Source organism: Chiloscyllium punctatum, chromosome 15 (assembly GCF_047496795.1).
Source record: "Chiloscyllium punctatum isolate Juve2018m chromosome 15, sChiPun1.3, whole genome shotgun sequence".
Lineage (NCBI taxonomy): Eukaryota > Metazoa > Chordata > Chondrichthyes > Orectolobiformes > Hemiscylliidae > Chiloscyllium > Chiloscyllium punctatum.
Genome location: NC_092753.1, coordinates 60,099,937 through 60,126,960, shown reverse-complemented (window position 1 = coordinate 60,126,960; position 27,024 = coordinate 60,099,937). Strand labels below are relative to the sequence as shown.

At 38.1% G+C, this 27,024-nt stretch overlaps 1 protein-coding gene across 8 annotated transcripts in view; it reads left to right on the top strand.

Annotated features, from left to right (window-relative positions):
- Nucleotides 1-25,012, top strand: part of tent5c (terminal nucleotidyltransferase 5C) — a 31,858-nt gene extending 6,846 nt beyond the window's left edge. For 3 of the 8 annotated variants that reach the window (XM_072585232.1, XM_072585234.1, XM_072585233.1), the window contains exons 2-3: nucleotides 6,099-6,194; nucleotides 20,684-25,012. In XM_072585232.1, the coding sequence (XP_072441333.1) occupies nucleotides 20,708-21,862 (1,155 nt within the window). In that variant the 5' untranslated portion in view covers nucleotides 6,099-6,194; nucleotides 20,684-20,707 and the 3' untranslated portion in view covers nucleotides 21,863-25,012. Of the gene's footprint in view, nucleotides 1-6,098; nucleotides 6,195-6,272; nucleotides 7,053-16,910; nucleotides 17,025-20,683 lie in introns of those variants that run through there. The other 5 variants (XM_072585231.1, XM_072585236.1, XM_072585230.1 and 2 more) reach the window with 3 other exon arrangements.
- Nucleotides 25,013-27,024: the final 2,012 nt, after the last annotated feature.

The window sequence follows — 27,024 nt, the reverse complement described above, 5'->3', positions numbered from 1 at the left end:
CATGAAAATGTTTTTCTTCACTTTACCTTTGTCTCTTTTGCAGATCACTTTAATCTATGCCATTTGCAAGAGAGAACAATTTCCCCCTACCTCTTCTGTCCAGTCTTGTTCATGATTTTGAAAATCTTTATCAGGCCTCCTGTATGCCTTCTTCTCTCTTCAATCCTCCTGCGTTAGAGAAACTCTTCATTCCTTGAAGCATTCTTGTAAACTGCTTTTGCATTCACTCCAGTTAACATCTTTCATTTGTGGCATCCAGAACTGTAGACAATGCTGAAGGCGATGTCCAAAAAGTGTCTTATACAAGTTCAACATTACATCCCTACTCTTGTACTCTATGCCCTTATTTAAGAAAGTCGAGGACATTATATGCTTTACTTATTGCTCACGTTACCCTGTCCTGTCACTTTAAATGATCTGTGCACATCCACGCCCAGGTCTCTTTGCTCCTGCAACCTCCTTTAGAATTGTACCTCCTGTTTTATATTGTCTTTCAATGTTCTTCCTACCCAAAATGTATCACTTCACTCTTCTCTGCACTGAAATCCATCTGTCACCTATCTGCCCACTCCACCAACTTGTCAATTCCCTTCTGGAGTTTGACAGTGTCCTCCTCACAGTTTACTATTCATCAACGTTTTGTGACATCTGAAACATTTCAAATTGCCCCCTGCACGACCAGTAATATATATCAGGAAAAGCAAATACTGAACCTTGTGGAAATCCATTACAAATTTTCCATTGGCACAAAAAGTATTCATTGACTATTACTCTCTGTTTCCTGTCACCAAGCAAATTTTGCATCTATTTTATTAGTGATCCTTTTGTTTGTATAGCTTTCCTTGCAAATCTTCTGGGTGGCACTGTTCCAAATGTCTTATGAAAGTCTGTGTACACCACATTAGCAGTATTACCCTCATCAAGCTTTTCTGTTACTCCTCAAAAAACTCCAGAAACTTAGTTACAGGTGATATCCCCTTTAGAAATCCATGCTGACTCTTCCTATTACCAAGTAACTATTAATTCTATCCCTAATAATTATCTCTAGAAGTGTCCACCACTGAACTTAAACTGATTGATATGTAATTGCTGTGCTTATCCTCACAAGCTTACTTGAACAAGATTGTATTGTTTGCAATGTTCCTGTCTTCTGGTACCTAGGAAAAACTATGACCAGTGCCTCTGCAAATTCCACTCTCACTTCCTTTAAAATCCTTGGGGTATCTCATTTGGTCCCGGAGCTTTAGCCACTTTAAATTTGTTATATTTTAATAAATCATGAATCATGTATAACTATGTACTATCTTTGACATCAAACATAAATTGAGCTACTTCATAAATAAATATGAAAATGTATACTGTACCCAGAGAGAGAGAGAGAGATTTTGTGAATTTTTTTAAAGAAAAAGACTTGCATTCATGCAATGCTTTTCATGACCTCTGGATGTCTGAAAGAACTTTAATGAAAAGTGAAATCGCAATTTTTGAGAAGATTTGTAGCTCAGGTTGATGATGAGTATGTAAGTTTTGACACCATACTAGATAACATCATCAGTGACAGTCTCTGGTGAAGCACTGGTGGTATGTCCCACCTCTGTATTTATAGGTCTTGGTTTCTTAAGGTGGGTGATGTCATTTCCGGTTCCTTTATTCAAGGGAAGGATCTAAATCGATGTGTTTATTAATGGAGTTCTGGTTAGAATGCCATGCCTCTAAGAATTCCCATGCATATCTTTATTTCTCCTGTCCTAGGATGTGTATGTTGTCCCAGTCAAAGTGGTGTTCTTCTTTGTCTGTATGTATAGAAACTAGTGATAGTGGGTCATGTCTTTTAGTGGTCAATTGATGTTCGTGTACCCTAGTGGCAAGTTTCCTGCTAGTTTGTCCGATGTAGTGTTTTTTACAGTTCTTGCATGGTATCGTAAATGACGTTAGTTTTGCTGGTAGTATCTAATGGATCCTTTAGGTTCATTCATTGTTGTTTAAATGTGTTGGTAGGTTTGTGGGCTACCATAATGCCAAGGGGTCTGAGTAGTCTGGAAGTCATTTCGGATATGTCTTTGATGTAAGATAATGTGGCTATAGTTTTTGGTTGTGTTGTGTCTGCTTGTTTGGGTTTATTTCTGAGGAATCAGCAGATTGTGTTTATTGGGTACCCGTTTTTCTTGAAAATGTTGTATAGATATTTTTCTTCTGCTTGGGTGCTGCAATGAAATACTTTTTGCCTTGTAATCATTGTTGTATTGCTGGAAACACAGCAGCTAATTTGCGCTCAGCAAACTTCTACGAACAGCAATATAGTAATGACCAGATCATCTGCATGTTTACTGAGTGAGTTGTTCAGTGAATAATGTTGAATGAGAGATAAATATTGTCCAGGATACCACAGATCTTACCCGTACCCTTTCTTGAAATAGTGCCATAGAATCTTTTACATCCACCTAAGTTTTCAAGTAGACTCTCAGATTAACTGTGGCTGAAGAAGGAGGTGGATAATCAGAAGAAATATTGCTGTTGTATCAAGGTGGCTAAAGGTTGGCCAAATGAGAAAGCAAAGAGAGGGATGCACAGGATGTTAGAGAAGAGAAATAGCGTTTATACGATAGAATGTATGACTGAAGTAAATTGCAGAAATATGGGATAAAGCCGTAGAAAGAAAATTACAAAGGATAACATGTGGGAGATATAATTCCATTGATGGTGTCAGTGTGGTGGAATGGGCAGATAGAAGCTGGAATTAAATATGTACCAGCACTATTATGTAATATTTTGAATAGGTTTGAGTTTGTGGTGCATGTTGTTTGTCCCTCAAGGAGAGAATCATTATGTTCATCAGTAGGAAGAATTGGTAGATTTCCAATGGGTATATAAGTAATTGCTAAAAGGCTGATTTGTGCCCAGAGGATTCTGCTCCAAACCAACAGGAAACCACAGACAAATTTATTTGGACAATCTGTTAGCTCAGGGTTAAAAGTTTGATGATATTGTATTGCCATTTCTATCAACGTGGGTGCAACATTAAGAGAGCAGTTGTTGGCAGCCTTTTCATTGCTTCTTCATTGAAGATAAAGGCTGATTGACACTGTGGTCAAAATGCTCAGCCCATCTTTCCAGAATTTGAGCTTTTCTCTGAGCATTGTTGACTAGCTGGCACTGGGGAATAACTGTTGAATCACTAGACTGGCACCTGTATATGTGTATGAGTTTTATATATGTATCATATATTTCATGCACGTTGATACAACCACATTCATTTTCTGTCACCAATTCCCCTTGAACTGAATGGTTTGGTAGGTTCTTTCAGAGGGTAGTTAAGAGTCAACTGCACAAGAAAATAAAGTTTTCCTTATTTCTCCCCTTATTTTCAAACAGTGACCACTTATTCTAGAATCTCCTACATCCTTTCCACATCCCACCATGTCAAGGCTATTTAGAATCTTGTGTGTTTCAGTCAAACGAGGGAGATGAGCAGTTTGATCCTGAAAAGGGCTGCTCAGTCTCTTGCAGAGTTGGGGGGTGTCAATGAATCTTAATTCCTTCCAGTGAAGAAACAACCCGCTGGCCCGAGCTGCCCCTGTACAGTTTCACACCTACAGCTGCCAATGAATCTTCACCTGTTGCTACATCACTCGCTCATCTCAACAGGACTTGCGACAGATGGATGACAAGATGACAGACAGATAACGACCATATCTTGCATGTTACTTAGGTTATATTTAGGGGCAGTTATGCAACATCAGCCTCACCCTTTAAACATATCTTGGTTAGATGCTGAGTCTAAGTGCTGAAGATTGATCCAGATGTATTGAGTGACAAAGGCAACTCCTGTATTTTTTAAAACTGTGTGCATTCCACAACACAATGCTGATCCGTCATCAAGACTGTGGACCTAGAATAATTTGATCAGCACATTCGCTGGAGTTGGTCTCCACATGCTAGGTCACTGAGGGCAGGAAATCTGACAGCTCACCTCAGGTTTGGCCTGACTCTCAAAGTGGTTTACTGGCAACTATAAGTTGCATCTCTATAAGAACGTAAGACATACGAGTGGAAGTAAGGCCATTCAATCCATCGAGTCCAGTCTGCCATTTAATCATGGCTGATGGGCATTTTAACTCCACTTACCCACACTCTCTCCGTATCCCTTAATTCCTTGCGAGATCAAGAATTTATCAGTATCTACCTTGAAGACATTTAATGTCCTGGCCTCCACTGTGCTCCGTGGCAATAATTCCACAGGCCCACCACTCTCTGGTTGAAGAAATGTCTCCTCATTTCTGTTCTAAATTGACCCCCTCTAATTCTAAGGCTGTGCCCTAATTGCTGGTCCTAGTCTCCCCACCTAACGGAAACAACTTCCCAGCATCCACCCTTTCTAAGCCATGCATTATCTTATAAGTTTCTATTAGATCTCCCCTCAACCTTCTAAACTCTAATGAATACAATCCCAGGATTCTCAGCTGTTCATCGTATGTTAGGCCTACCATTCCAGGGATCATCCGTATGAGTCTCCACTGGACATGCTCCAGTGCCAGTATGTCCTTCCTGAAGTGTGGGGCCCAAAATTGGACACAGTATTCTAAATTGGGCCTAAGCAGAGCTGCATAAAGTCTCAGAAGCACATCACTGCTTTTATATTCCAACCCCCTTGAGATAAATGACAACATTACATTCACTTTCTTGATCACGGACTCAACTTGCAAGTCAACCTTTAGAGAATCCTGTACTTTAGCTTTATGAATTTTCTCACCATTTACAAAATAATCCATGCCTGTATTCTTTTTTTACAAAGTGCAAGACCTCGCATTTGCTCACGTTGAATTTCATCAGCCATTTCCTGGACCACTCTCCTAAACTGTCTAAATCATTCTGCAGCCTCCCCACCTCCTCAGAACTACCTGCCTGTCCACCTAACTCCGTATCATCAGCAAACTTCACCGGAATGCTCCAATTCCTTCATCCAGATCATTAATATATGAAGTGAACAGCTGCGGCCCCAACACTGAACCCTGCAGGACACCACATGTCACCGGCTGCCATTGCAAAAAAGAACCTTTTATCCCCACTCTCTGCCTTCTGTCAGACAGCCAATCCTCAATCCATGCCAGTAGCTCACCTCGAACATCATGGGCTCTCACCTTATGCATCAGTCTCCTGTAGAAAAGGAAAATAAGGACATAAGAAATTATGGACTATACAGCTTTACCATTTAATAGGTTTATGGATTAACTTTTGCCTCAAGTCCACTTTTCTACCCTATTCCCATAGTCCCTGATCGCCTTGAAAGGAAGTTAAGGAGAGTATTATGGAAAGTAGTTAAATATACAGTTAAAAACTGAATGGATTTTGGCAGCAAGATGGCAGGTAGAATGGCAGATTGAGGAATTGGGGTTGGAATCAATTCAGTGATAATTTTGAGACTAATACAATCCTCTGGCTGCTAATTGTCCTACAATATTTTAACATATTCAGACACTTTTAACATATTCAGATATTTGTATTAAATTTCAGGGGTCCAATATTTGCTTCAAAGAATTGAAATGGAGAGGAGGTTTTGTATAGCAAGAATGTATTATCTACAGACCTGGTTTGCCAATGTAACTATTATTAAAATTGATTTTACTATTGTGTATTAGATGTGTGACAGCAAACATTACTACTATTTCTCACTTTATTTTCCTTATGGAAACAACCTTAACTAGAATAGCTATGATCCTTTAATGATAATTCATTTCATTTTGGGCGTTGACCACAAAGTAAAAGTACATATAATTTGTTGATACATCTTTAGTTATATTTCATTAGGCATGAAAGAGTAACTGGCATGTGAAATAAAACTAATTATATCCTGGTGGACATTAAAGATTTTATAGCCCTATTCAAGGACAGCTCTCTAATGTGACTGCAAGTCAAAAGTAAATGATTCGTTGCAAAGTGCTTTGAGATGTCCTGTGAATTGATAGGCACCATCTATGAATACACTCATTCTTTCATACCTGCTAAGTTTTTATAGCTTTCGTCTGGATACTCATTTGTTAACTGCAGCTATTTTGTGTCATCAGCAAAGCTAGAATTTCTGCTTTCAATCCTTCATTTAGGTCATTTTGGTGGATTGTAGGAAGTGGAGATCTAAGGATTGATTCCAGGGTTGAAATATAAGAAGTAACAAGTTATAAGCACACACTCACCTAAAGGTATGTTACCGGGCATATGCATATGTAAGCAGCCATCTTTCAAATGACTTGTTAATCTGAAGCTCCATCTACTTATAGAGTCATAGAGATGTACAGCATGGAAACCAACCGTTCGGTCCAACCCGCCCATGCCTACCAGATATCCCAACCTCCTCAGAGAAATGTAAAGATCACATGATGCTATTCATAGAAGAGCTGGGTTATCATCTAAATGGCTTCGTCAACATCTACCCCTCACCTAACACCCAGCAGATGATATGGTCATTTATTTCATTTCAGACTGTGGGACTTGACTTTCCAACAATTGATTGCAGAGTATTTTTAATGAGTTTCCTACTTTGCACCAGTGAATTACTTAATCAATATTTCCTTGGCTTTAAAGCAGTTTGCGATGCCCTGAAGGCATGAAAGGCACCATAGAAATGCAAGTTTATTTTTCTTCTTTATTTGTGACTACTTGTATACTGAATAATAAATCTACTTTTAAATTGCTGGTGAGGTCTCAGAAGATGAACCAGTTTTCAAGGAACTGCTGAAAATGAACTCCAGCATGCAGTGCATTTAACTGGCCACACAAATGGTTGTAGTCATTGGGATTACACACACATATATAGTTGTACAATGTGGCATTACAAGACTATGACAAAGGATTTACATTGCAGTGGGGACTGCATTGTTACTGGAACCAAGTAAACAAGTACCAGTAAGTACCAATAAACATGCGGCTTCGGTACTGCCAATTCAATAGGTTTAGAGCAGGGTTACACTGTTACAATGGACTTGCATATTCAGAATGAGTGTGAAGAACAATATGAAATACATATAAAACAATATAAAAACACATCAAACTGTTAAACTTTAGACCAACCACTCACAATATTAGGGTGTTGCTTGTCAATTATAAATTCCCTTCCAAATTCTTTTCTTCGCCTTTAATCCTTTCGCCTTTGCCTTTCCAGTGGAATCCTTTTCCAAGAGCCATTATTTCTGAGTGAGTTTGTTTACCTATAGGCATTTTACAGTTGGTACTTCTGTACATCAGTTCCTGGCAGGTCAACAACTACATGCCAGCTTTTTTTTTGTGATCAAAAACTGGCTGTGCTTCCCTAAAAAGTGGTTTTGGAAAGATGAGTCTTCTGTGAATTTAATATTTCCAATCGTCATTATGCCGGAGAAAAACAAAAGCTTCTCAGAAAATGTATTGCCAAGGACATCAAATAAATTGCTTTCATGTTGTGACGGATACTGGCTGAGGGATGGTGATTGTTCTACTAGTGATGGTTTGTTTAAGTGCCTTATACAGCTGGGCCGTTTACTGAGCTTTAAGAACCAGCCTACAATAGCAGTCTAGAGACTCAGAACAGAACCTTCTGGTCTTGCTGATGGCGAGTTTTGAAGACAGAAAGAGTGTTTATTTAGACTGGAGGCATCTGTGAATCCTGTTGCCTTTCCATCTCCAACAGAATTCAAGTTCCAAATGAGAAGGCCTATGGTTAACCTTCCCATCTGGCTGTCAATTCTGGCACCTTAATTTGCCAATTCATGACCCTTAAAGAGCTCATCACAGACTTGTTGGTATTAAGGCAACAGTAGGCAGCATGTATAACAGGGGAAAGAATACAGACTCTCTGTCAACTCTGGGGAAGGTATTTTGGCCAAAGGCTATCAGTGCCTGATGGAGGGGTTAGAGAATGGGAAAAGAGTGGCTGTCACTGGGCATGAAGATGCCTGCTGAGAGCCACTACTGCCCTTGCTTCTGAGCAGCACCCCCACCCACAATTCCTCCTGCATCCTGCGCAATAGCCCCCACACTCCTTCACTCCTTACTCCTTCCCGATACCTCAGTGATGCTAGGACTCTGATTGGAAAGTCTCAGTAGGCAGGACTCCTGCCCCCATTACCTTGATTCCAGGGGAAGGACCTCTCTAGTAACCCCCCTTCCACCTCCCCCCCCCCCCCCGCCAACCCTGATTCGCTTGTAACCCTTCCTGAAGAGATGTACCATGGGCCTTTTGGCAACTCTACAGTCAACAGGTGAGACACCCAATGCCAGAGCAAGATTCAGCCCACAGTTAGGAATGGGAAACTCCTTTTCCTGAAGGATATTAGTCAGACAGTTGTGTTTTACTATTATTCTAGTGGGTATTAAGCATTTCATTTTCAGATGCAGCTTATGAATGATCAGAGATGTTGAACTTGGTTTCATAAACTTTGTTGGGATTTGAATTTATGCCTTCCGAGGGCACTGGTCCAAAAGCACAGCCACTTCATTGCCATACCTGCGTACATTATCTATGCTTTATCTCACCAGTTTGTCACATTTTGCAAGTGTGGGTCAAAACAGATTTTAAAGACCAGATGGTAGATAATCCATTGTACGTCAGACAATTTCCCAGCTCAGTGCACCTGCCTTGAGAAAACTTTACCCTGAATTGTGCAATATTTGGATGGGGAGGTGTGCAGGCTAAAGTTGATCTGCTGCCTTTGTTGGTGACCATACGAGCTGCTGAGTGCTATATCAAACTTACCTGGTTAGAGATGCAAAACCTGCCAGCACACCACCCTCCTTACCTGCATTTGCCTCTCCTCCAACTTATTTTACTGCATCCAGTGCTCCCAATGTGGTCTTCTCTACATCGGGGGAGACCAAACGTAAACTAAGGGAATGTTTTGCCGAGCATCTCAGCTGGGCCTGCAGGACTTTCCAGTCACCGCCATTTTAATTCCCCTTTCCACTCCCTTTCTGACATGACCATCTTTGGCCTCCTCCATTGCCACAACGAATCAAACTGCAAATTGGAGGAACAGCACTTCATTTTCTGTTTGGGCAGCCTACAGCCCAGAGGATTCAAAATTGAGGTCTCCAATTTCAAATAACCTCCCTTCCCTTCCCCCCGACTCCCTTCGCCTCTCCCACTCCCTGCCACTACTCCCTGCCACCAACCAGATTCATCCCTCCCATCGACCATCCAGGTTGTACTCTCTACCTGTCTCCACCTACCCCACATCACCACTCTGCCCCCTGCCCACCCCCAGTCCTGAAGAAGGGTTACACCCAAAACGTCAACGTTTCCACCTGATGCAGCCTGGCTTGCTGTGTTTATCCAGCTTCCTGCTTGTCTACCTTAGATCAACCTTACTGGCTACTGAAAGTGTTCTTCTCAGATCTCTTGGACATTAGTCGAGTTATTTTGTTAAATATTAGATTCTCATTGCCATCCACTCTCCCTACCCTATCCTTGTGAACTCATGCCAACCTATGCCCTAACCCATCTCCAATCATCTGTCATATATTCTGTATCAATTCATAAACTCCCCCTCCCCCATTCCAAAGGTCCTTTACAGCTCTTATGTAACTATTATATGCTATTTGATGCCAATCTATGTTTCCTACATATCCATGTCAACACACCCAGTAAACACCGTAGATTGGCTATAGGAACCTTGCAGAGACAAAAGAAAATAAAGTTCTAAATATCCATTATAAACTTCATTGTATAAAAAGATCTCATTCGTGAAAGTCCATTACATACACCTAAATCCTCTGACATACTTAATCCCTTATAAGAATGAACATTGGTATTATTAATCCAACTTTAAATGCTTCAATAACCTCTTTGAGCTGAATATCAAACTGGAAACATATAGCTCTCTTCTGTAATGATGAAAAGCTGTGGAAAGCAATGAAGCAATAATAATGCAATAATTATAGTACTTAGGACTGAGTTAATAAATACCTATTGAAATTGATGGTAAAGAATTTTTTTAACTCTTGTGAACACATTCATGCAGTTTTATCCTTTATTTTTTAAAGGACAGAGGATTTAAATAACCTGACAGTTTGACAGGTTTACACTCTTCAACCATACTTCAAGAACAGTTCTGCCATTGTGTCATGGAGCATATACCACAGAATGAGAATGCTACTGGAATAAACATTAGGTCTGTTTATTCTCTGTAGTGAGGTCAGATGAGTCTCTAGGAGCGTCGGAGGCTGAGGGGTGACCTCATGGAGATTTATAAAATCATGATGGGCATGGATAGGATAAATAGACAAAGTCTCTTCCCTGGGGTGGGGCAATCCAGAACTAGAGGGCGCAGGTTTAGGGTGAGAGGGGAAAGATATAAAAGAGACCTAAGGGGCAATATTTTCACGCAGAGGGTGTTAAGTGTTGAATGAGGTGCCAGAGGAAGTGGTGGAGGCTGGTACAATTACAATATTTAAAGGGCATTTGGATAGATATATGAATTGGAAGGGTTTGGAGGGATATAGGCCGGGTGCTGGCAGGTGGGAATAGATTAGGTTAGGATATCTGGTCGGCGTGGACGAGTTGGACCAAAGGGTCTATTTCTGTGCTGTATATCTCTATGACTGTATGACTCTGCAAACAGCTGGCCCTATTCAAAATATTACTAATAACACCCTGTAATATTTAGCTTTGTGTAAAACCCATGTAAAATGAAAAAATGTACATTTTCAGAATATAATTTTCGTAGAAAGGTATTCAGTTGTGTGCAGAAATTGTAGTATTTTCATACCATGAACTTAACTGGAATTAGAGAGGATATTTATTCAATTGGAGTGCTTTACCTGAAATAAATCAGAATGGAACTGATAGCTCACTGGTTCTTCACACAAATGAGTTATAGTGTATTTTTTATGAGTGACATGTCAATGTTTCGTGACATGTGTTCTATTTATAGGAGACAGTTAAAGAAACCATTGAAACAAAGCATTTAAGAACTGAAGAGATAAAGGAAAAAGATGCATGTTAAGAAGGCAATGAAAAGTAAGACTACGTAAGGGAGACAGGAAGAATTGAAGATAATGTTGCAGAAATGGAGACATAAAATTGTTTTCTTCCTTTTCTTAATGAGCAAAGTCACTGAAAAATCAATCAAAAACAATCCAAAATGTACTTAGTAAATAATCTTAAAGACAGTATTACTTAATAAATGGCTTCATGAGTGAGACCAACATATGAATTTAAAGTCAAGTATGAATCATAGTCACTCTCATGAATGTCAGTAATTTACATTATATTAAGATCTCTGACATATTCCATCTCTAATACCTGCCAGTATCTTACGAAAAGTGGAAAAATATAATCAATAATTTTGTAGCTGATGAAATCAGTTGAAGCTGGTTTATGATGTCACTGTGATGTCATTGCTATGGAAATATTTTTATTCCTCTTGTAACCTTTCTTTTTAAGTGTCATAACCAGGGTAACTTTAACCACCCAGGGTATGGAGTTTCCATCTTTTTAAGATGTGTGAAAACTAAACAGTGCCTCAATGGCTCCAATTCTCACTTTTCAAGCAGTAATGTAACCATTTATTGAAACAGGTCAGTTTGAGATCTATTCTTCCCCAGTAGTTACTAAAGATTAGCCAGTGTAATTTAAAAAAAAATACTATTTGAAGTATCTTATTGCAAATATGAGACAGCAATCTTGGAAATAAATTTATTGCATTTTACTGGTACATTTCTTTATATAATATAAAATATATAACGTTCTGAAATGCAGAACCTAAGTACTTCATAATATTGTTCACAAAGCATTACCAGCATGTAAAAAGTGGCTAGTAAGAGATAGATTGCAGTCTGTTGTGGAGAAAGAGGGTGATATCTGCCAGAGACAAAGGACAATGCTAGAATATTTAAAGAGCACTTTGCGTTGGATTTTGAGGCATAAGGTAGCTGACAAAATGTTGTTGGAAGCAGAGGTGCTGAAGGTAGTGGATGTTGCCAGATTGATAGACCAGGGTGTACTGCAAAGGCTGATTATGCTCAGAGGGGATGAGTTGTCTCATCCAGATGGCTAGCACTCCCAACTTGCAAGAAAAATGTGGCGGGAGATAGCAGAAGGCCTTGTTATAAACTTCCATTCTTCCTGACTTCAGTAGATATGAGGAACCTGCTAGAGGATTGGTGCATACTAAATCTGACATCCTTAACTGAGAAGGGATGTAAGAACAGCTAGCTAGTCAGTTTAGCATTAGTGGTACCTGGAGAGTTTTGAATTAATTAATGACAGCCAACCTCAATTTGTAATGGCTGACCACGTTCGAATAATTTGATTAAATGTTTTGATAAAGTAATAGAGAGTATTATTGAAGGGAATATAGTGGATGTTACCTAAATGAAGTTTTTACAAAGTAACATATAAAAGGCTGATTTCAACATTGAGGCTCATGTTTCAGGATGAAAAATTAGTTTAAGGAGAGAAAACATCTAGGAGTGGTAAATGATATGTTTTCAGGCTAGAGAATGGCGTATAATGGTGGTTGTCAAGGGTCAGAGCTAGGGCCACTGCCTTTTTAATATAAAATGAGTTGTATTTTGGAATACAGTGTAAAATTTTAAAATTTCAAAATTTGCTGATAATACCAGACTTGGAACTGTGACAATGAGTATAATATCACTGAACTGCAATATGGCATAAAGAGGTTTGCAGAATTACAGTAAAGGGACAGATGAAGTTTAATACAGAGAAGTAATGATATGATACAGTGTAGAAGAATAGCTGGTGACAGACAATGTAAATTTGATGACACATCTTTAAGGAAGATGTTGGGACAGAGGACCTTCTGTATCCGTGAGAATGGAACTTTCAAGATGTAGGAAAAAGTAAATGGGACATTGGACATCATTAGTAGAGTTATTGAGAACAAAATAGGGGAATTTATCCTCAATCTTTATAAAGCTTGATTTAAGCTGCATTTGGAGTTTTGTGTCCAGTTTTGGTCACCAGACTTTGAGAAGAATGTAAAAATCCTTGAAAGAGTCCAGACGAGATCTACCAGAATGTTTTTAGGAAATCAAGTACAAGGTTAAGTTGGAGAAGTTGGGACAGTCAACTTGGGACAAAGAGATTGAGTTGAGATGTATGCAGTTATAGAGTCATTGAATTATACAGCACAGAAACAGACCTTTTGGTCCAACTCATTCATGCCAACCAGATGTCCTAAACTGATGTGGTCCCATTTGCCAGCATTTGGCCCATATTCCTATTCATGTACTCGCCCAGGTGACTTTTAAATTTGTAATTGTACCAGCATCCACCATTTCCTCTGGCAGCTCATTCCATATACTCACCACCCTCTGTGTGAAAAGGTTAGGCCCCTTAGGTCCCTTTTAAATCTTTCCCCTCTCACCTTAAATCTATGCCCTCTCATTTTGTACTCCCCTAACCTGGGGAAAAGACCTTGACTGTCAGCCTATCCATGTCCCTCATGATTTTATAAACCTCTATAAGCTCACCCCTCAGCCTGCAGGGAAAAAAAAAGTCCAAGCCTTATTCAGCCTCTCCCTATAGCTCAAACCCTCAAATCCCAGCAATGTCCTTAAGTTTACAGTTTTAGATAAGACAGATAAAGAAAAACTGTTCCCATTTAGCTGATGGTACAAGAGTAGTGGACACAGGTTTAAGCTTTTCTTTTCTGTCAGAGGGTCATCAGTCTGTCGAATTCTTCTTCCCAAACAGCAGTGGAGGCAGGGCCACTGAATATCTTGAACACTGAATTAAGTACATGTTTGATTTACAAAAGAGTCAAGAGTCAGGCAGAGTGTGAGGTGGGGTGGGAGAGCAGACAGGAAAGTGGAGCTGAGACCAAATCAGAGGAGGCTGTCAGGACCGAATTGTGCTCCTAATCTGGTCGGCATGGACAAGTTGTATCAAAAAGTCTGCTTCTGTGCTGTATAAGTCTATAACTGTATAACTCTCAACTCAACCTCTTTATTTCAAGGAAGCTGTAGCAACTTCTCCAACTTTACCTTGCTCTTAACTTCCCAAAAACATTCTCATAAATCTCCTCTGGACCCTTGTGTTGTTTTGGGCAAGATAAAAAGGAGGTATTTAAGGAAGAACTGTTTTAAGCAGCAATGATAATGAACTGGAACTTGTTGTCTATAATCAATGACGGCAAAAGAAGATTTGAGATTTATGCAGAATAGAGTCATAGGGTTACACAGAACAGGAATGGACCTTTCAGTCCAACTTGTCCATGCTAACCAGATGTCCTAAATTGATCTAGTCCCATTTGCCAGCATTTGGCCCATATTCCTCTAAACCCTTCGTGTACCTGTCAAGATACCTTTTAAATGCCGTAATTGTACCAGCCTCCATCACTTCTTCTGACAGCTCGTTCCATACACTCACCACCCTGGAGCAATGGCTGGGCAGTTGGACGGGTTGTGTAGATATAATTGGTAAATGAGACTGACTGGATTGCTCTGCAGAGAAGTAGCTTAGACTCAGCATGCCAAAATAGCCTCTCTCCACACCAATAACTTTCTTTAGCTGAAGCCAATTCACAATGCAGGAAGGGGTTTAATTGCCAGTCTTTGCTTAATCAGCTGATTACATTGGAATGAGAATAAGGAGTGCCATAATTTGTAATCTTGCTTGACATCCTGCTCCTGATCACCATCCAAGGATTCCAGTTATACATGCATGTTGATTGAAAATAAAATTGATTTACGTATCATAGCCAAATAGACAGTTGACCTTGCCTAAGTTCAAAGATAAAGAAAAGCTACTTCAGTAGTGTACTGGAGAATTTCTAATTACAGTGAAATTGTTCTCCATCAAGGAGTCAACATCTTTAGGAGTCTTGGAAATGAATAACTAAAAAGTAAATTTAAATTGCTTTTACTTTATATAATTTCTCACTCTGTCCATATACTGCGGTTGATTGATATCATGCCATTTTTTTCACTCAATAATACAACACTTAACCTTCCTATTTGGATTTGTGTGTTTGCTTGCTTCAGTGGTAACCTATAACTTTTCAGTCAGAAAGTCATGGACTCAAGCCCCACCCTGGGTACTTGAGCAAAGAAATTTAAGCTGTTACTTCACTACAGTGCTGATGAAATATTTCACAAGAAGTGCTATCTTTTTAAGGAAGTGTAAAATTGAGGCATTTTCTTCTTATGCAGGTGAATTAAACATGTCTTAGTGTTCTTTCTGAAATTTCACAATCAAACCAATCCCACCAACCACAGACCTTCTTGTCACTTTATCCCATTGTAATTATGGAAAACTGACATGTGCAAATTGATATTTGCATTTTGTGTTAAGGAAATGAATAAACTTGAAATATCTAACTGATTGAAAAATGCTTTGGGACATTTTGAGAATGTAAAATGTGTTTATATAAATGCTGTTTCCTTCGTTCTTGTTGGTATGTATGTTAAATAGCTGTGGAGGTATCATTCTTGGACTGGAATGTTCCAAGTATGCTATCACATAAAGTTCTTATCGATGAACTTTACTGAAATTCAAGACGTTTCAGTCTAGAACAAATCTAATCCAAGCGAGTCCCAGAATTTATGTCTCTTTATTTGTGACATATTAATTTAACTTCTCACTGTTTATCTACAATTCACATTAGAAGGAGCTTTCATAAAACTCCATCTGTCTAATTATAAAAGTTGCCGATATTCTAATTGATTTATCATATATTAAGTAAAGCAATTTTCCTTTTAAATTGAAGATGTTGCCTATTTATGATTAAATTTCTGTCAGAATCAATCTTTTGTTCTTTTCTCATCAGTGTTATTAGCTGTCAATAGAGATAATAGTGATCTGACCAAAGCTGGTCAATGCAAATCCCAATCCAGGATTTGAGCACATGATCCATGCTCACTCGGCATTGAGGTAGTGAGGGAGTGTCCATAGTGTCACCCGTATACAGGTAGTTGGATGATGAACCACCCAGATGCATATAAAATCCCGTGGCATTATTCCAAGAAGAATTGAGAAGTTCTCCTGGTGTCCTAGCCAAGACTATTTTCTAATCTCAAACAAATCATGCTGCTTTATATCTCTCTCTGCGTTACACAAATAGTTACACTTCAAAAATTTCCATTGGTTGTATGAACGTATAAATTAGGAGCAAGAGTAGACCACTTAGCCCTTCAAAGCCTGTTCGGCAATGCAAGAAAATCGTGGATGATCTGATTTTACCCTCAACTCTATATTCCCACAAGCCCCCCATCCCTTTCATCCCCTTGGTAATTAAATATCTTTTTAGCTTTGCGTTAAAACTATTTATAGACTCTGCATTCACTGCCCTTTTGAGGAATGGAATTCCAAAGACTCACAACCCTTTCTGTTTTAACTGGGCAGCCTCTTATTTTTAAACTGGAACCCTTAAATCTAGATTCGCCTACAACAGAAGACATCGTTTCAACATCCAGCTGGTCAAGTCTTTCAAAATAATTTCAAAAACTTCCAATTTCTTTGTAAAACAGATTGGGCTGTTGTGGGATCATGAATCTGCTTTTTAAGAAGAATACAGAAACCGTTTTAGACATAAAGTTTATTTTTGATTAATAAAGATAAAACTTATGAAAAAGCGGTACAACTTGGACACAGAAATGGCTGATCTACATTATCTCAAACTCATAATATCGTTTCCAAATCTGACTTTTAACCCCCCGAGTGAATAATGCCATTTATTGCATTGTAGTTGGTTGAGCAATGTACCTCCCATGTTGCTAATGTAGTTACCAATAACGAGGTAAAGTTGCATTCGAGCCAAATACCTAAGCGTGTCTATATACTTTCCAAAAAGGACAAACTCAAAACATCCCCTATCATTGCAGCATCCCCCAGGTGCACGTGAACTGACATCCAATCAGAGGGGCCACTCGGGTTAATCCCAATTAGCCGGAACCTTTCGCGATGAAATAGTGCAGACACAGAACTAAATCTGCATTAATAATGTTGTGTTCAGATCAGGAAAAGCGCAACATAACCAAAGTTGAACAGCTTTCTGGTGTGGATGGGGTTCGGCTTTTGTTAGTGTTTGCTGCAGGTGTGTTTGTGCGGTGGAGAGGTACAGCAAATGTTTCGTGTGCAACCTGGTGTTGTGTGATTTTTAACTTTGTGCACCCGAGTCCAACACCGGCATCTCCGAATCGCAAATGTTTAGACTGTGAAGGGGTCTGAAATCTATAAATTGCAGCAACGAAGGCAGCAAAGTATTCATTTGGCTGTAAAGATTTTGTGGAAATGTGGGTGGTGCTAGTAACTGTTATGATTTTCTATGGTTCGCGTTAAATGCATCTTTGTAAAATAAGAAGCTGCATTTTGTATTTCTAGTCCACCAAGGCTTTCTGTTTTGTACGCAATGCCTTCTGTACTTTGTTGTCTTGCTAGTTGATAAGTGTTACTTTCAGAAGCTAATTAGATTATAAAGTAACCCATCTTTTAACCATGACGATGGTTCAAGGTTAGTTTGTTTTATTGGTTTAGTCCCTAGGTGATTGAATTGTTGAATGAGGTGATAAAATGAAGTTTTGCTTACAACTTTGCTGCCCTGAGCCCATCAAAATAAAACTTTTTTAAAAATTCATTGGTATTAAACACCTCATGCTTCACTTAATCCTAATTCAAATATTTTTGGCAGTTTCACTAATGATATTATAAGCAATTTTTTTTGCTTCTTTCAGGAAAGAGCAGGTGTTCTCAATTCTTTCATTGAAGACCAGAATTAACTATTTATACTCTCATGAAGCAACATGATAGATATTTGTTGCGTGACTGTTATTTTGTACTCCCAGCTTTCTAGTGAATTCCAGGCACTAACATAGTCCTGTTGGCTTGAGTAGGTTTGATAGTAATGACCATCTCTAAATAGTTTTAAGATTTTACATCTATGTAAGACAGAATTTTTAAATTTACTTGTAACTTGAATTTTCCAAATTCACTTCACCACAAAATGCTTTCTTAATAATAGCAGCTGTTACAAATATTTATTTTATTCAACAAGAACATACTTATGAATCACTTTTGGCTACTTTAAATGTTTTTGGCATTGTTTTAGAAGAATGTACTTATTGGCAAATCTTGTTTTAAGCTAGTGTGAGAATGTGAAAGTCAAATATTTAAGTTGTTAGATCTATAAATTTTGATATTTTATAATTTTTATGTCTGAGAAGTCCAACAAAGTAGTACAGTTGTATTAGGTGTGACTAAATTATGCTTTTGGGAAACTAATTAATTAGCTTAGGGGTTTAGTTTAACTCAGAGCTTCATTATACACTTTTCCTTGTGGATTCTTCTTAGATATTAATTGTGGAACTGGAGGGTAGTTAACAAGGCCCTGCTCAAAAAGAAATTCACTAGTCTAATTTTTATTGTGGACTAGGGTGCTGGATGGTTGGTTTGTAAACCAATGGTACAGTATGGGTTCAATTCCCAGATCAGTTGACGTTACCATGAAGGTCCTTCAGTCACTTCTCTGAGGCATGGTGACCTCTGGTAAAACCACCACCAGTTGTCTGAGTGCAGTCTTATGTTTCCAGTATGACTGACAACTTTCCATTTTCTTGTGGACTACCTATAGTCCAAGATTCAAGGTCAGCTAGTAAGCATTTAGAAATACATGAGGTAATCAAATCTAAAATATCTTAATGTATAATATTTGACAAAGTTACAAGATAGATAAAATGTTTGTTAATGAATTTTTCAGGAGGTTGTTCAGTAATAAACCAGAAACCTGGTAAGCAGTTCAAGTTTGTGAATTGAATGAATCTGCATAGTTAAAGGGGAATGTTTTTAGATTGGAGATGCATATTGATAGTGTTTTCCTGTATTTCAAACTTGTTTCATTCTTCTTGTATGGTGGAAATCAGAATTAGGAGTAGCATCTCAATTAGCTGACCATACAATAATTAATAAAGGGTTTGGCTGACAGTGAAAAAGCTGTAAGATACTTCAAAAGGACAACAGATAGATGATGGATATGTTTAACGTGCATATCACAAGTTAATTTTATTTGGATGGCAATAAAGAATGGAACTAAACCATTAATGGTAAAATGCTAAATGATGCACATGAGTAATATGTCAGTAGCCCAAACAAAGAATTGAATGTAATCAGTGCTGTGACCAAATTTAAGCATTTTTATTAAAAGAAAACACACTTTTTGGAGTATACAAATGAGGTGTAAGTATCATAAAGTAGTAAATGTTATTCATTTCAAAAAATGGTAACAAGGATAGGATGATACTGAGGTTGGAAAAGGTTGTGATGAAAAACTTGTCATGAACTGCTTTCACTAAAGCAGATAATGCAAATGAGAGACTTTTCAATAAAGTGGTTATTGCAAACAGAGGGGAAGTTACTGTGAAACGTTCATAAATTTATAATCCTGTATGCAGTGGGGTTAGACATTTGGCTTAGAACAATGCATGGTTTCCCAGAACTATTTGATAGAACTGTTTGATCCATCTTTTTAAAGGAAATTCTTAGATGTGAAATATAGAAAGCAGTAGCACTGCAAAGACAGTGTAACTAGTCTGGAAAAGCTCTAACAAAATCTACAGAATTAATACTTAAACTTTTCAGTTATTTTTAAGGAAACCTTCTTGAATTCACTGTTAATATGAACTAAATACAGTAAATCATTTACTCAAAGTCAACAAATTGACATGCAGAATATGTATCTCTAGTTTTGTGCTAATAGTGCCAAAAAGCCATTTGACTTGGTGGCTCTTAACAACTGGAGCAGTTCAAAATTAATCCAACTATATTGCTCAGTATATAAGGTTTCACAATGTCCAGGAAATGGGTTTCTATAAAGCCTTAACCTCAGAAGTTCACGTCTCATTCAAAGTGCTCAACCTTTTTTTTTCATCTTTACCTTTTTGTGGGTGATTGTTTAAATTAGCACACTGTTGACATTATAATAGTGATCACTCTTTAAAAGGCAATTTATTACCTGTATGGCATAGCAGAACACTGAGGTTGTTGAGCTTGCTAGCATGTGACCCTCTTTTGACAACTTGGTCTGTGTTTGCATAACTCTACAAATGGCCTATCCTGCTGAAGAACCTTTTTTTTGAGCTGTATTGGGGTTCTTTAGTATTCATTCAACAAAATGATGCTTATACTTTTGCCATTTCATTTATTTTTAAACATGGGAAGAACAGTTGCAGCAATCAGTTGAGTTTCTTTGACCAGTGGTTGTAAAAGAACTATTGTCAAGGCACCCTGACATGAGCTTGACTGACCTCTTATAAGTTATTTGCTGTGTCCATATTGTGCCATGTAATAAACTAACTTGCTTTGTAAACAAGTGAAACAGCTGAGCTGGCACCTACTAAACGTTTTGCTATTTGGTTATCTTGGTGTCATCGTGCTACAAAGCAGAGATGTTTTTCTTTAACTCAGTTATTTTGTTCAACTATGGGCATATCCCTGAAGTGAAGTTTTTCAACTGTTGTATGTTGCAGTTTTCCTAATGGATAGTAAGTACAAAGGTGAAATTTTTCAGTCGTCTTAAATTGTAATTCTAGACCTGGTGCTGAACAAACAGCTTTTGAACTGGACTGGTCCTCAATTATCATTATATTTAAATATTTGGGACACTTTGTCCTGTGTGTTTAACTACAAGCTCTTTTTCCCTGAAGAGCATTTTATTTTTGAGTACATGTATTTAATATACTTTTTTTTTTGTTTTTTTTTCAGTGGATTAAAGTCCAAAGACCCAATATGGCTGAAAGTAAAGCCACTAGTGTGCTGAGCTGGGATCAAGTGAGCAGTTTGAATGATGTCCTCACTGAGGTGGTCCTCATTCACGGCCGTGGAAACTTTCCAACATTAGAGGTCAGACTCAAAGATGTGGTTAAGACTGTAAGGACCAGGCTGTTTGAAAGTGGAATTCTAGTACGGGATGTCCGTCTCAATGGGTCAGCAGCCAGCCATGTCCTAGTAAAGAATAATGGCTTGAACTACAAAGATTTGGACTTAATTTTTGGGGTTGATCTACCAGGGGAAACTGAATTCCAGTTGGTAAAAGATGTGGTGCTGGGTTGTCTGTTGGAGTTCCTTCCAGAAGGAGTTAACAAAGAAAAAATCACCCCCCTTACACTCAAAGAGGTCTATGTGCAAAAAATGGTGAAGGTCTGTACGGATACAGATCGTTGGAGCTTGATCTCCCTCTCCAACAATAATGGAAAAAACGTGGAGTTAAAATTTGTGGACTCTCTCCGCCGACAGTTTGAGTTTAGTGTTGATTCCTTCCAGATCATCTTGGATTCTCTCTTATTTTATTATGATTACTCGGAGAACCCAATGAGTGAGCATTTCCATCCAACAGTAATTGGGGAAAGTGTATATGGGGACTTTGAGGAAGCATTAGATCACCTCAGGAATACACTGATTGCAACCAAAACGCCAGAGGAAATCAGAGGAGGAGGACTGCTTAAATACTGCAACCTTCTGGTAAGAGAATTCAAACCAGCCAGTGAAGAAGTAATTAAATCCTTAGAGCGGTACATGTGCTCTCGTTTCTTTATTGATTTCCCAGACATCACTGAACAACAGAGAAAGCTCGAAGTCTACCTCCAGAATCACTTCATCGGGGAGGAGAAAAGCAAATATGATTACCTGATGATCTTGAGGAATGTTGTGAATGAGAGCACTGTTTGTTTGATGGGACATGAAAGACGCCAAACTCTCAACTTAATCAGCCTTTTGGCGCTCAAGGTGCTGGCAGAGCAAAACATCATCCCTAATGTCACCAATGTCACTTGTTATTACCAGCCTGCTCCATATGTCAGTGATGCAAACTTTAGCAACTACTATGTAGCGCACACTGCCACTTCATACCAACAATCGTATCCTACCTGGCTTCCCTGCAACTAATAAGTAATGCTATGTTCACAGTTGACTTGTGTGCAGATTGATGCAGCTCAGCTCACCATTGTGGCTTCTTTCATTCACCTTTAGCTGAGAAGGGAGCAAACCCTGTGGCTGTTTGTATATGTTGCACGTATTAAACTGCAATGAGAATACAAGGATAATATGCACACATTAATTTTTGCTGTAGGAAAATCCAAAAATGTCACTGATCGATGGTACATAAATTTTTAGGACTATAACTCTATGCTATCAAGAGTCCTGATAGTACACTGTGTCATAGTGTTCTGGCAATATAAATTTCTGGAAAGGGTTATCTATCCTCACACTGTGTACTAGCAACAAATTTGTTCATTTTAGGGCAAAAATGCAAATAAGAATTCACAATAGTTCAGCATTTTTAAAAAAAAGTAACCCATTAAGTAAGTTTGCAAATAAAAATGTAGGGGTTTCACAGTGATTTGTTTTTTTTTTGAACATGAGGCACAAAGTTAGAAACCTATAGTTCACACTTCGGTTAGAATTCTAAGTCATTCCTGTAGTGACTTAGTAGGGGAAGGTGGTGAGTGTGAAGAAAGAATTGGTGTGCTTGTGTATAAAGCTGCAAAGATTCGCTGCATAACTGCAAAACAAGTTTACAGATAAGCAGGCCATATTATAGTTTGGCTTGGGTGACAATGGTGGACCATCACCATACCAAGAAATGAGAGTGTGTAATCTGGAAACTTCTACCTCTTGAATAAATGACAATTGGTATTTGAAGATAAAATCTTGCATTTGCAAAAACATTTTAGAAGATAAAATTCAGAACTAAATTTTCCTGTTATTTTTGTATAAGCTCTGCTGCTCAGGAAAACGAGCTGAGCGATCTTAAAAGGTTAGTTGCACACTATCCCTAAGTTAGCTGTGTTAATGAATACAGTAAAGCCTTCTGCAGAGTCAGCTGCAATGTTGAATTATTTTGGTGCAGATAATAGCTATGCTTCTGCATCATGGTGTATAAATACACTTTTTTTTTTCATGGCTGCTTGCATCAGCCTTTTAATCTAAATCCCATTCCCAGGTAATGGAAGTTTGGGCTGAAGTTAGTGTATTCTTAATGCAGCTTTACTGGGTTGGAGGAAAGTCCAAATCTAACAAGTGTCAATTTTTAAATTGTCCTTACCACTCCAGTAAGTGCCCTGGAATAGGGATAGAGAAGTGTAATTTGAACTTTCTGAACTCTAAGTCTGCCAATGTGTGGCAGGCTGGCTTTCAAATGCATGGTTCATGGTGTGAAAGAAGTACAAATTTTGCTAAGTTCCAGGTGCAGAAACTAGTGTGCAGTAACACTGAGCTTTGCCTGAATTTAGTAAATTGAGTCTTTCTTTTGAGCTAAAATATAGATGACATTAGATATTAGACCACAGAGGTAATGTGAATTAAAAAGTTTCATGTCACATTCTGCTCTGGACCAGATTGTTTTGTCCTTCAATTTGAATGGAATTTGTGAATAAATAGAATCCTCGATTTAAATATAATGAATATTTCCTGAAACACCTCAGGCCTGGAAATGTCAAACTTGATATTTGTGAGCTGATTTGTTAATATTCTTTTTCTCTTAAAAGAAAGCAGGTGGGAACAGCTTAAATTGAATATAACCAGTGGACTGACAGTAACAAAGTACATCAAATTACTTCCATTAACATTTTTTAATTAATGCTAACACCAGGAAAAAACTATGCAGCAACTCCTGCCATTAAATAAAAAAAGAACACAGTGTACTATTGGTGAGGCCTCTTTTGTTTTTGAGATTTAATTATGCAAAGTGTTAATGAATGCAGTCAATCTAGGATGGTCCAGCACACATTCCAGTTCAGTGTGAACATAGTATTGCTGTACTTAAGTGCAGGGGACAATTGAAAATTGCAACTTTAATAAATTGTATACTGAATTTCAAAACACCAGCTCAAGAATTACATAGAACAGAAAATAGCAGAGTATAACTTTGCAAATGTAAAGGCTTTATTTTTGACACTTATGTCCTTTTGAACACTTGTGTATAGTTTCAATAAGGAATATTGGGAGAGGCTGTGAGGACTAGAACTTGGGTATACTTTTAAAAGCTGGTTAGTGAGGTGGGTTCTAAGTTCTGAATTGAACAAAATCTTGCTGCAGTCGCAGTCTGATTTCAGTCAAGTTCAGTGAATTTTGATCAGAATTGTGCATGAAAGGAAGTCTGTTGCCCAGTATGTCATGAAGCAATTTCATTAAGGGAAATGGAGAAATAAGTTGTATAGTTGTACATTTAAACCTTTGTATTGCACAGGGAACCCGCTCTATAGTGTCGATTTTCTATTGCAATGTGATTGTCTTCTACAGACAGTGGCAAATTTCTGCATAGTTGCACAATTCGGTGAGATTTGTTTCTAATCTGGATGATATTAAACTGTTCAGCCATTGCGTGGGGCATCAAAGTTGCATTTGGTTCTGTTCTCAAATAGATACCTAAATATTCATTTTCTGGGAGAGTCACAAGGTAGTGACCCAAAATGGGAATTTCCCAAACAGTGGGGAGGGAAAAGGTGCTAAGTACAGACAGTCAATTAAATCTGGGATAATCTTGATCTGTATGATTTGTTGCCTTATCACATGGTGAATTTACCCACCCAGCCAGCAAGAAAGTCTGAAAAGGATATGTTTATAATTTTTTGGGCATCTAAGCATGCTATAGTCTTGAGTGCTTGCTACTAGTTAATGTTGCAAAATGTAGCTAAATCAGATACTCAATGCTTGGTTCAGGATTGTGTAAATACTGGGTGAGTGTATGAGGCATTGGAATTCTCTTGCTGGTGTATGGTTTTTGTTTGATTTTTGTACCCTGATTTCAGTTATTTTCCTGTAACTAGGGACAGGCATCAAAAGGAGGAAACAACTATTCTTATTCAAATTTTTTGTTGGGTTTGAATAATAAGTATAGAGATGATTTGGGGCTGAGACTTCTACTCCTGTAAGAATTAAAATTTGTATTTTTATTTTAAGATTAACTCAGCTATTACTAGCAATACTTGTGTATTTAAAGTTTCCAGATTGTGCTGCTGTACATGCTTTGTACAAATATGTAGACCTTTGGTCCCTATTTGACAATAAAGACTAACCAATAAAAGGTCAACTCAATTGAATTTATTTTTTTAAACAAATTTGCTGATTGTCCTTTTTTCATTTGTCTGACAAATCGAGAAACTAGATGTTTGTGCTAGGTCAAACCACTGCATGACATGTAGAAAGAATCATTTGAATTGCTGTATACGTCAGTTACAAATTTCAGCCATCATATAGAATTCTATCTTCTTCGGGTTTTTTTTTTTGGCTTTAGTTCCAATTTTCGTAACTTTAAAAGACTGAGTTTTTACAGCACATAGACTTTGTCTTTAATCACTAAACCTTAAGCATGCTGCTTTGACATTACTTTAAAAGCCTGCATTTCTGATTTGATTATCCTATGCTATCTCTGTTTGGTGGGGTGTCTTTTTAAAATCTTTACTGTATAAACCTTTTTTTACTACTTCTATAGGCACTGTATAAATGTAAATTGTCATTCAATACATGGATAGTGAACTTGAAGTTATGTTTTAAGCTTGGTGTTTTTCTACTAAGTGTAGTATTATGTTCTTTCACATACTGGTGTGGAGCAATCTGTATAGAGGTCATTATTAAAGTAAATTAAGATTATTGTAACCTGATAAGGTCCTTCTAATACCAAACTGAGATCAATAATGTTGGCCTTGACAGATCAATTCAGCATTCCCTGTCAAGTCTGAAAACTAATCTTCCAACTCTATGGTGTTTCCTAACTTAAAATATTTAGGAAAAATTTCAATGTCTACTTTTCCTTTTGAACAACTGAATGGATTCCCTTTTCAATGTTTGCATAAATATCTAAAATTACAATGAGATACTCAGTTGAAGCTTATCCTTTTGTAACCCACCAGCTTGGAGTATGGTCCACACCAGCAGCAATAATCCTGCATTACAGTGATGTGTGAAACAATAAATCCTGCATGTACAATTGCTTGTGTGAAACAATAAAGCAACCTAAGGTTCTACTTCCACTTTCAACCCAAAGGGTTAAAGATGAATTAAGTCAAAATTCATGGTGGTATAATGCCAAGCCATTGGGATTTGAGATTTTTGATTTGATTAGTGTCATGTGTACTTAAGTACAGTGACAAACTTTCTTTGCAAGCAATATTGGCAGATTACAGTAGGCATGGACATAGCGTGGAAAAAAACTTAGTTAGACTGAGGCATGCAGGTTAAACCATGCAGGATGTACAGAAGGCAAGATTAAGATCAGCAGGCAAATGCGTTAGAGGTGATGTCAGAGTCTGAATGTTGGGCTAGTGAGTGAGGGACCCAAGTCATGTTCTAGGGGCCTAGAATCTAGGTCTCCACCCAAACCTAACCAAATTTGCTGGTGAATCTGAGGTATTCTGTTGAATGCAATTTGAAAGAATGCTGTGGGTAACAAAGGTACAGAATGTACATGGGCTGGGAAAACTGCACTAACTGTCTGTGTGTGGTTGGCAACACCTTTTTACTGACCTGAGGTGGTTGGGTCCCATAGCACTTAGCAGCTAGAGTGCGACTCTGGCTGTGGCTGAGAGAGTAAACAAAAAGGCAAACCTTATTCCTCCACCACCTCACTAATCTGCTTGCAGCTGTAAATGACGATACTGGTAAAATGAACATTGCATGGACTTCATGATGATGAAACTAGATCTTCATGTGGAGGGATATACTTGATTATGTTGCAGTGATTGTTTTGCTAAACAACCTGTTGCAGCAATGTGTCCTTGTGCCTTGGCCAATCCCATAATTTACCATTATTTGCAAATCAAGTGTCCACTCTGTTAGCCTTATAAAGTGACAGTATAGGACTGTGCATGTCAAACAGCACCAACACCAAAGATAAGCATTTCTACAACCAATGGGTCAAATCTAAACTCTGCAATTCTGGTATATCCGGTTTTGGAGTGGTCACCAGCATTGTTGATGCTTCAATCAATTTGATTCACTGCACAAAATGGAGTGAGAAATAGCCTAGGCAGTATCTACTGCCTTCAGCCAGGGATCCTTACAACATTTTCAGCAATAACACCTGAAGACTTGATCCAGAGCTAGATGCA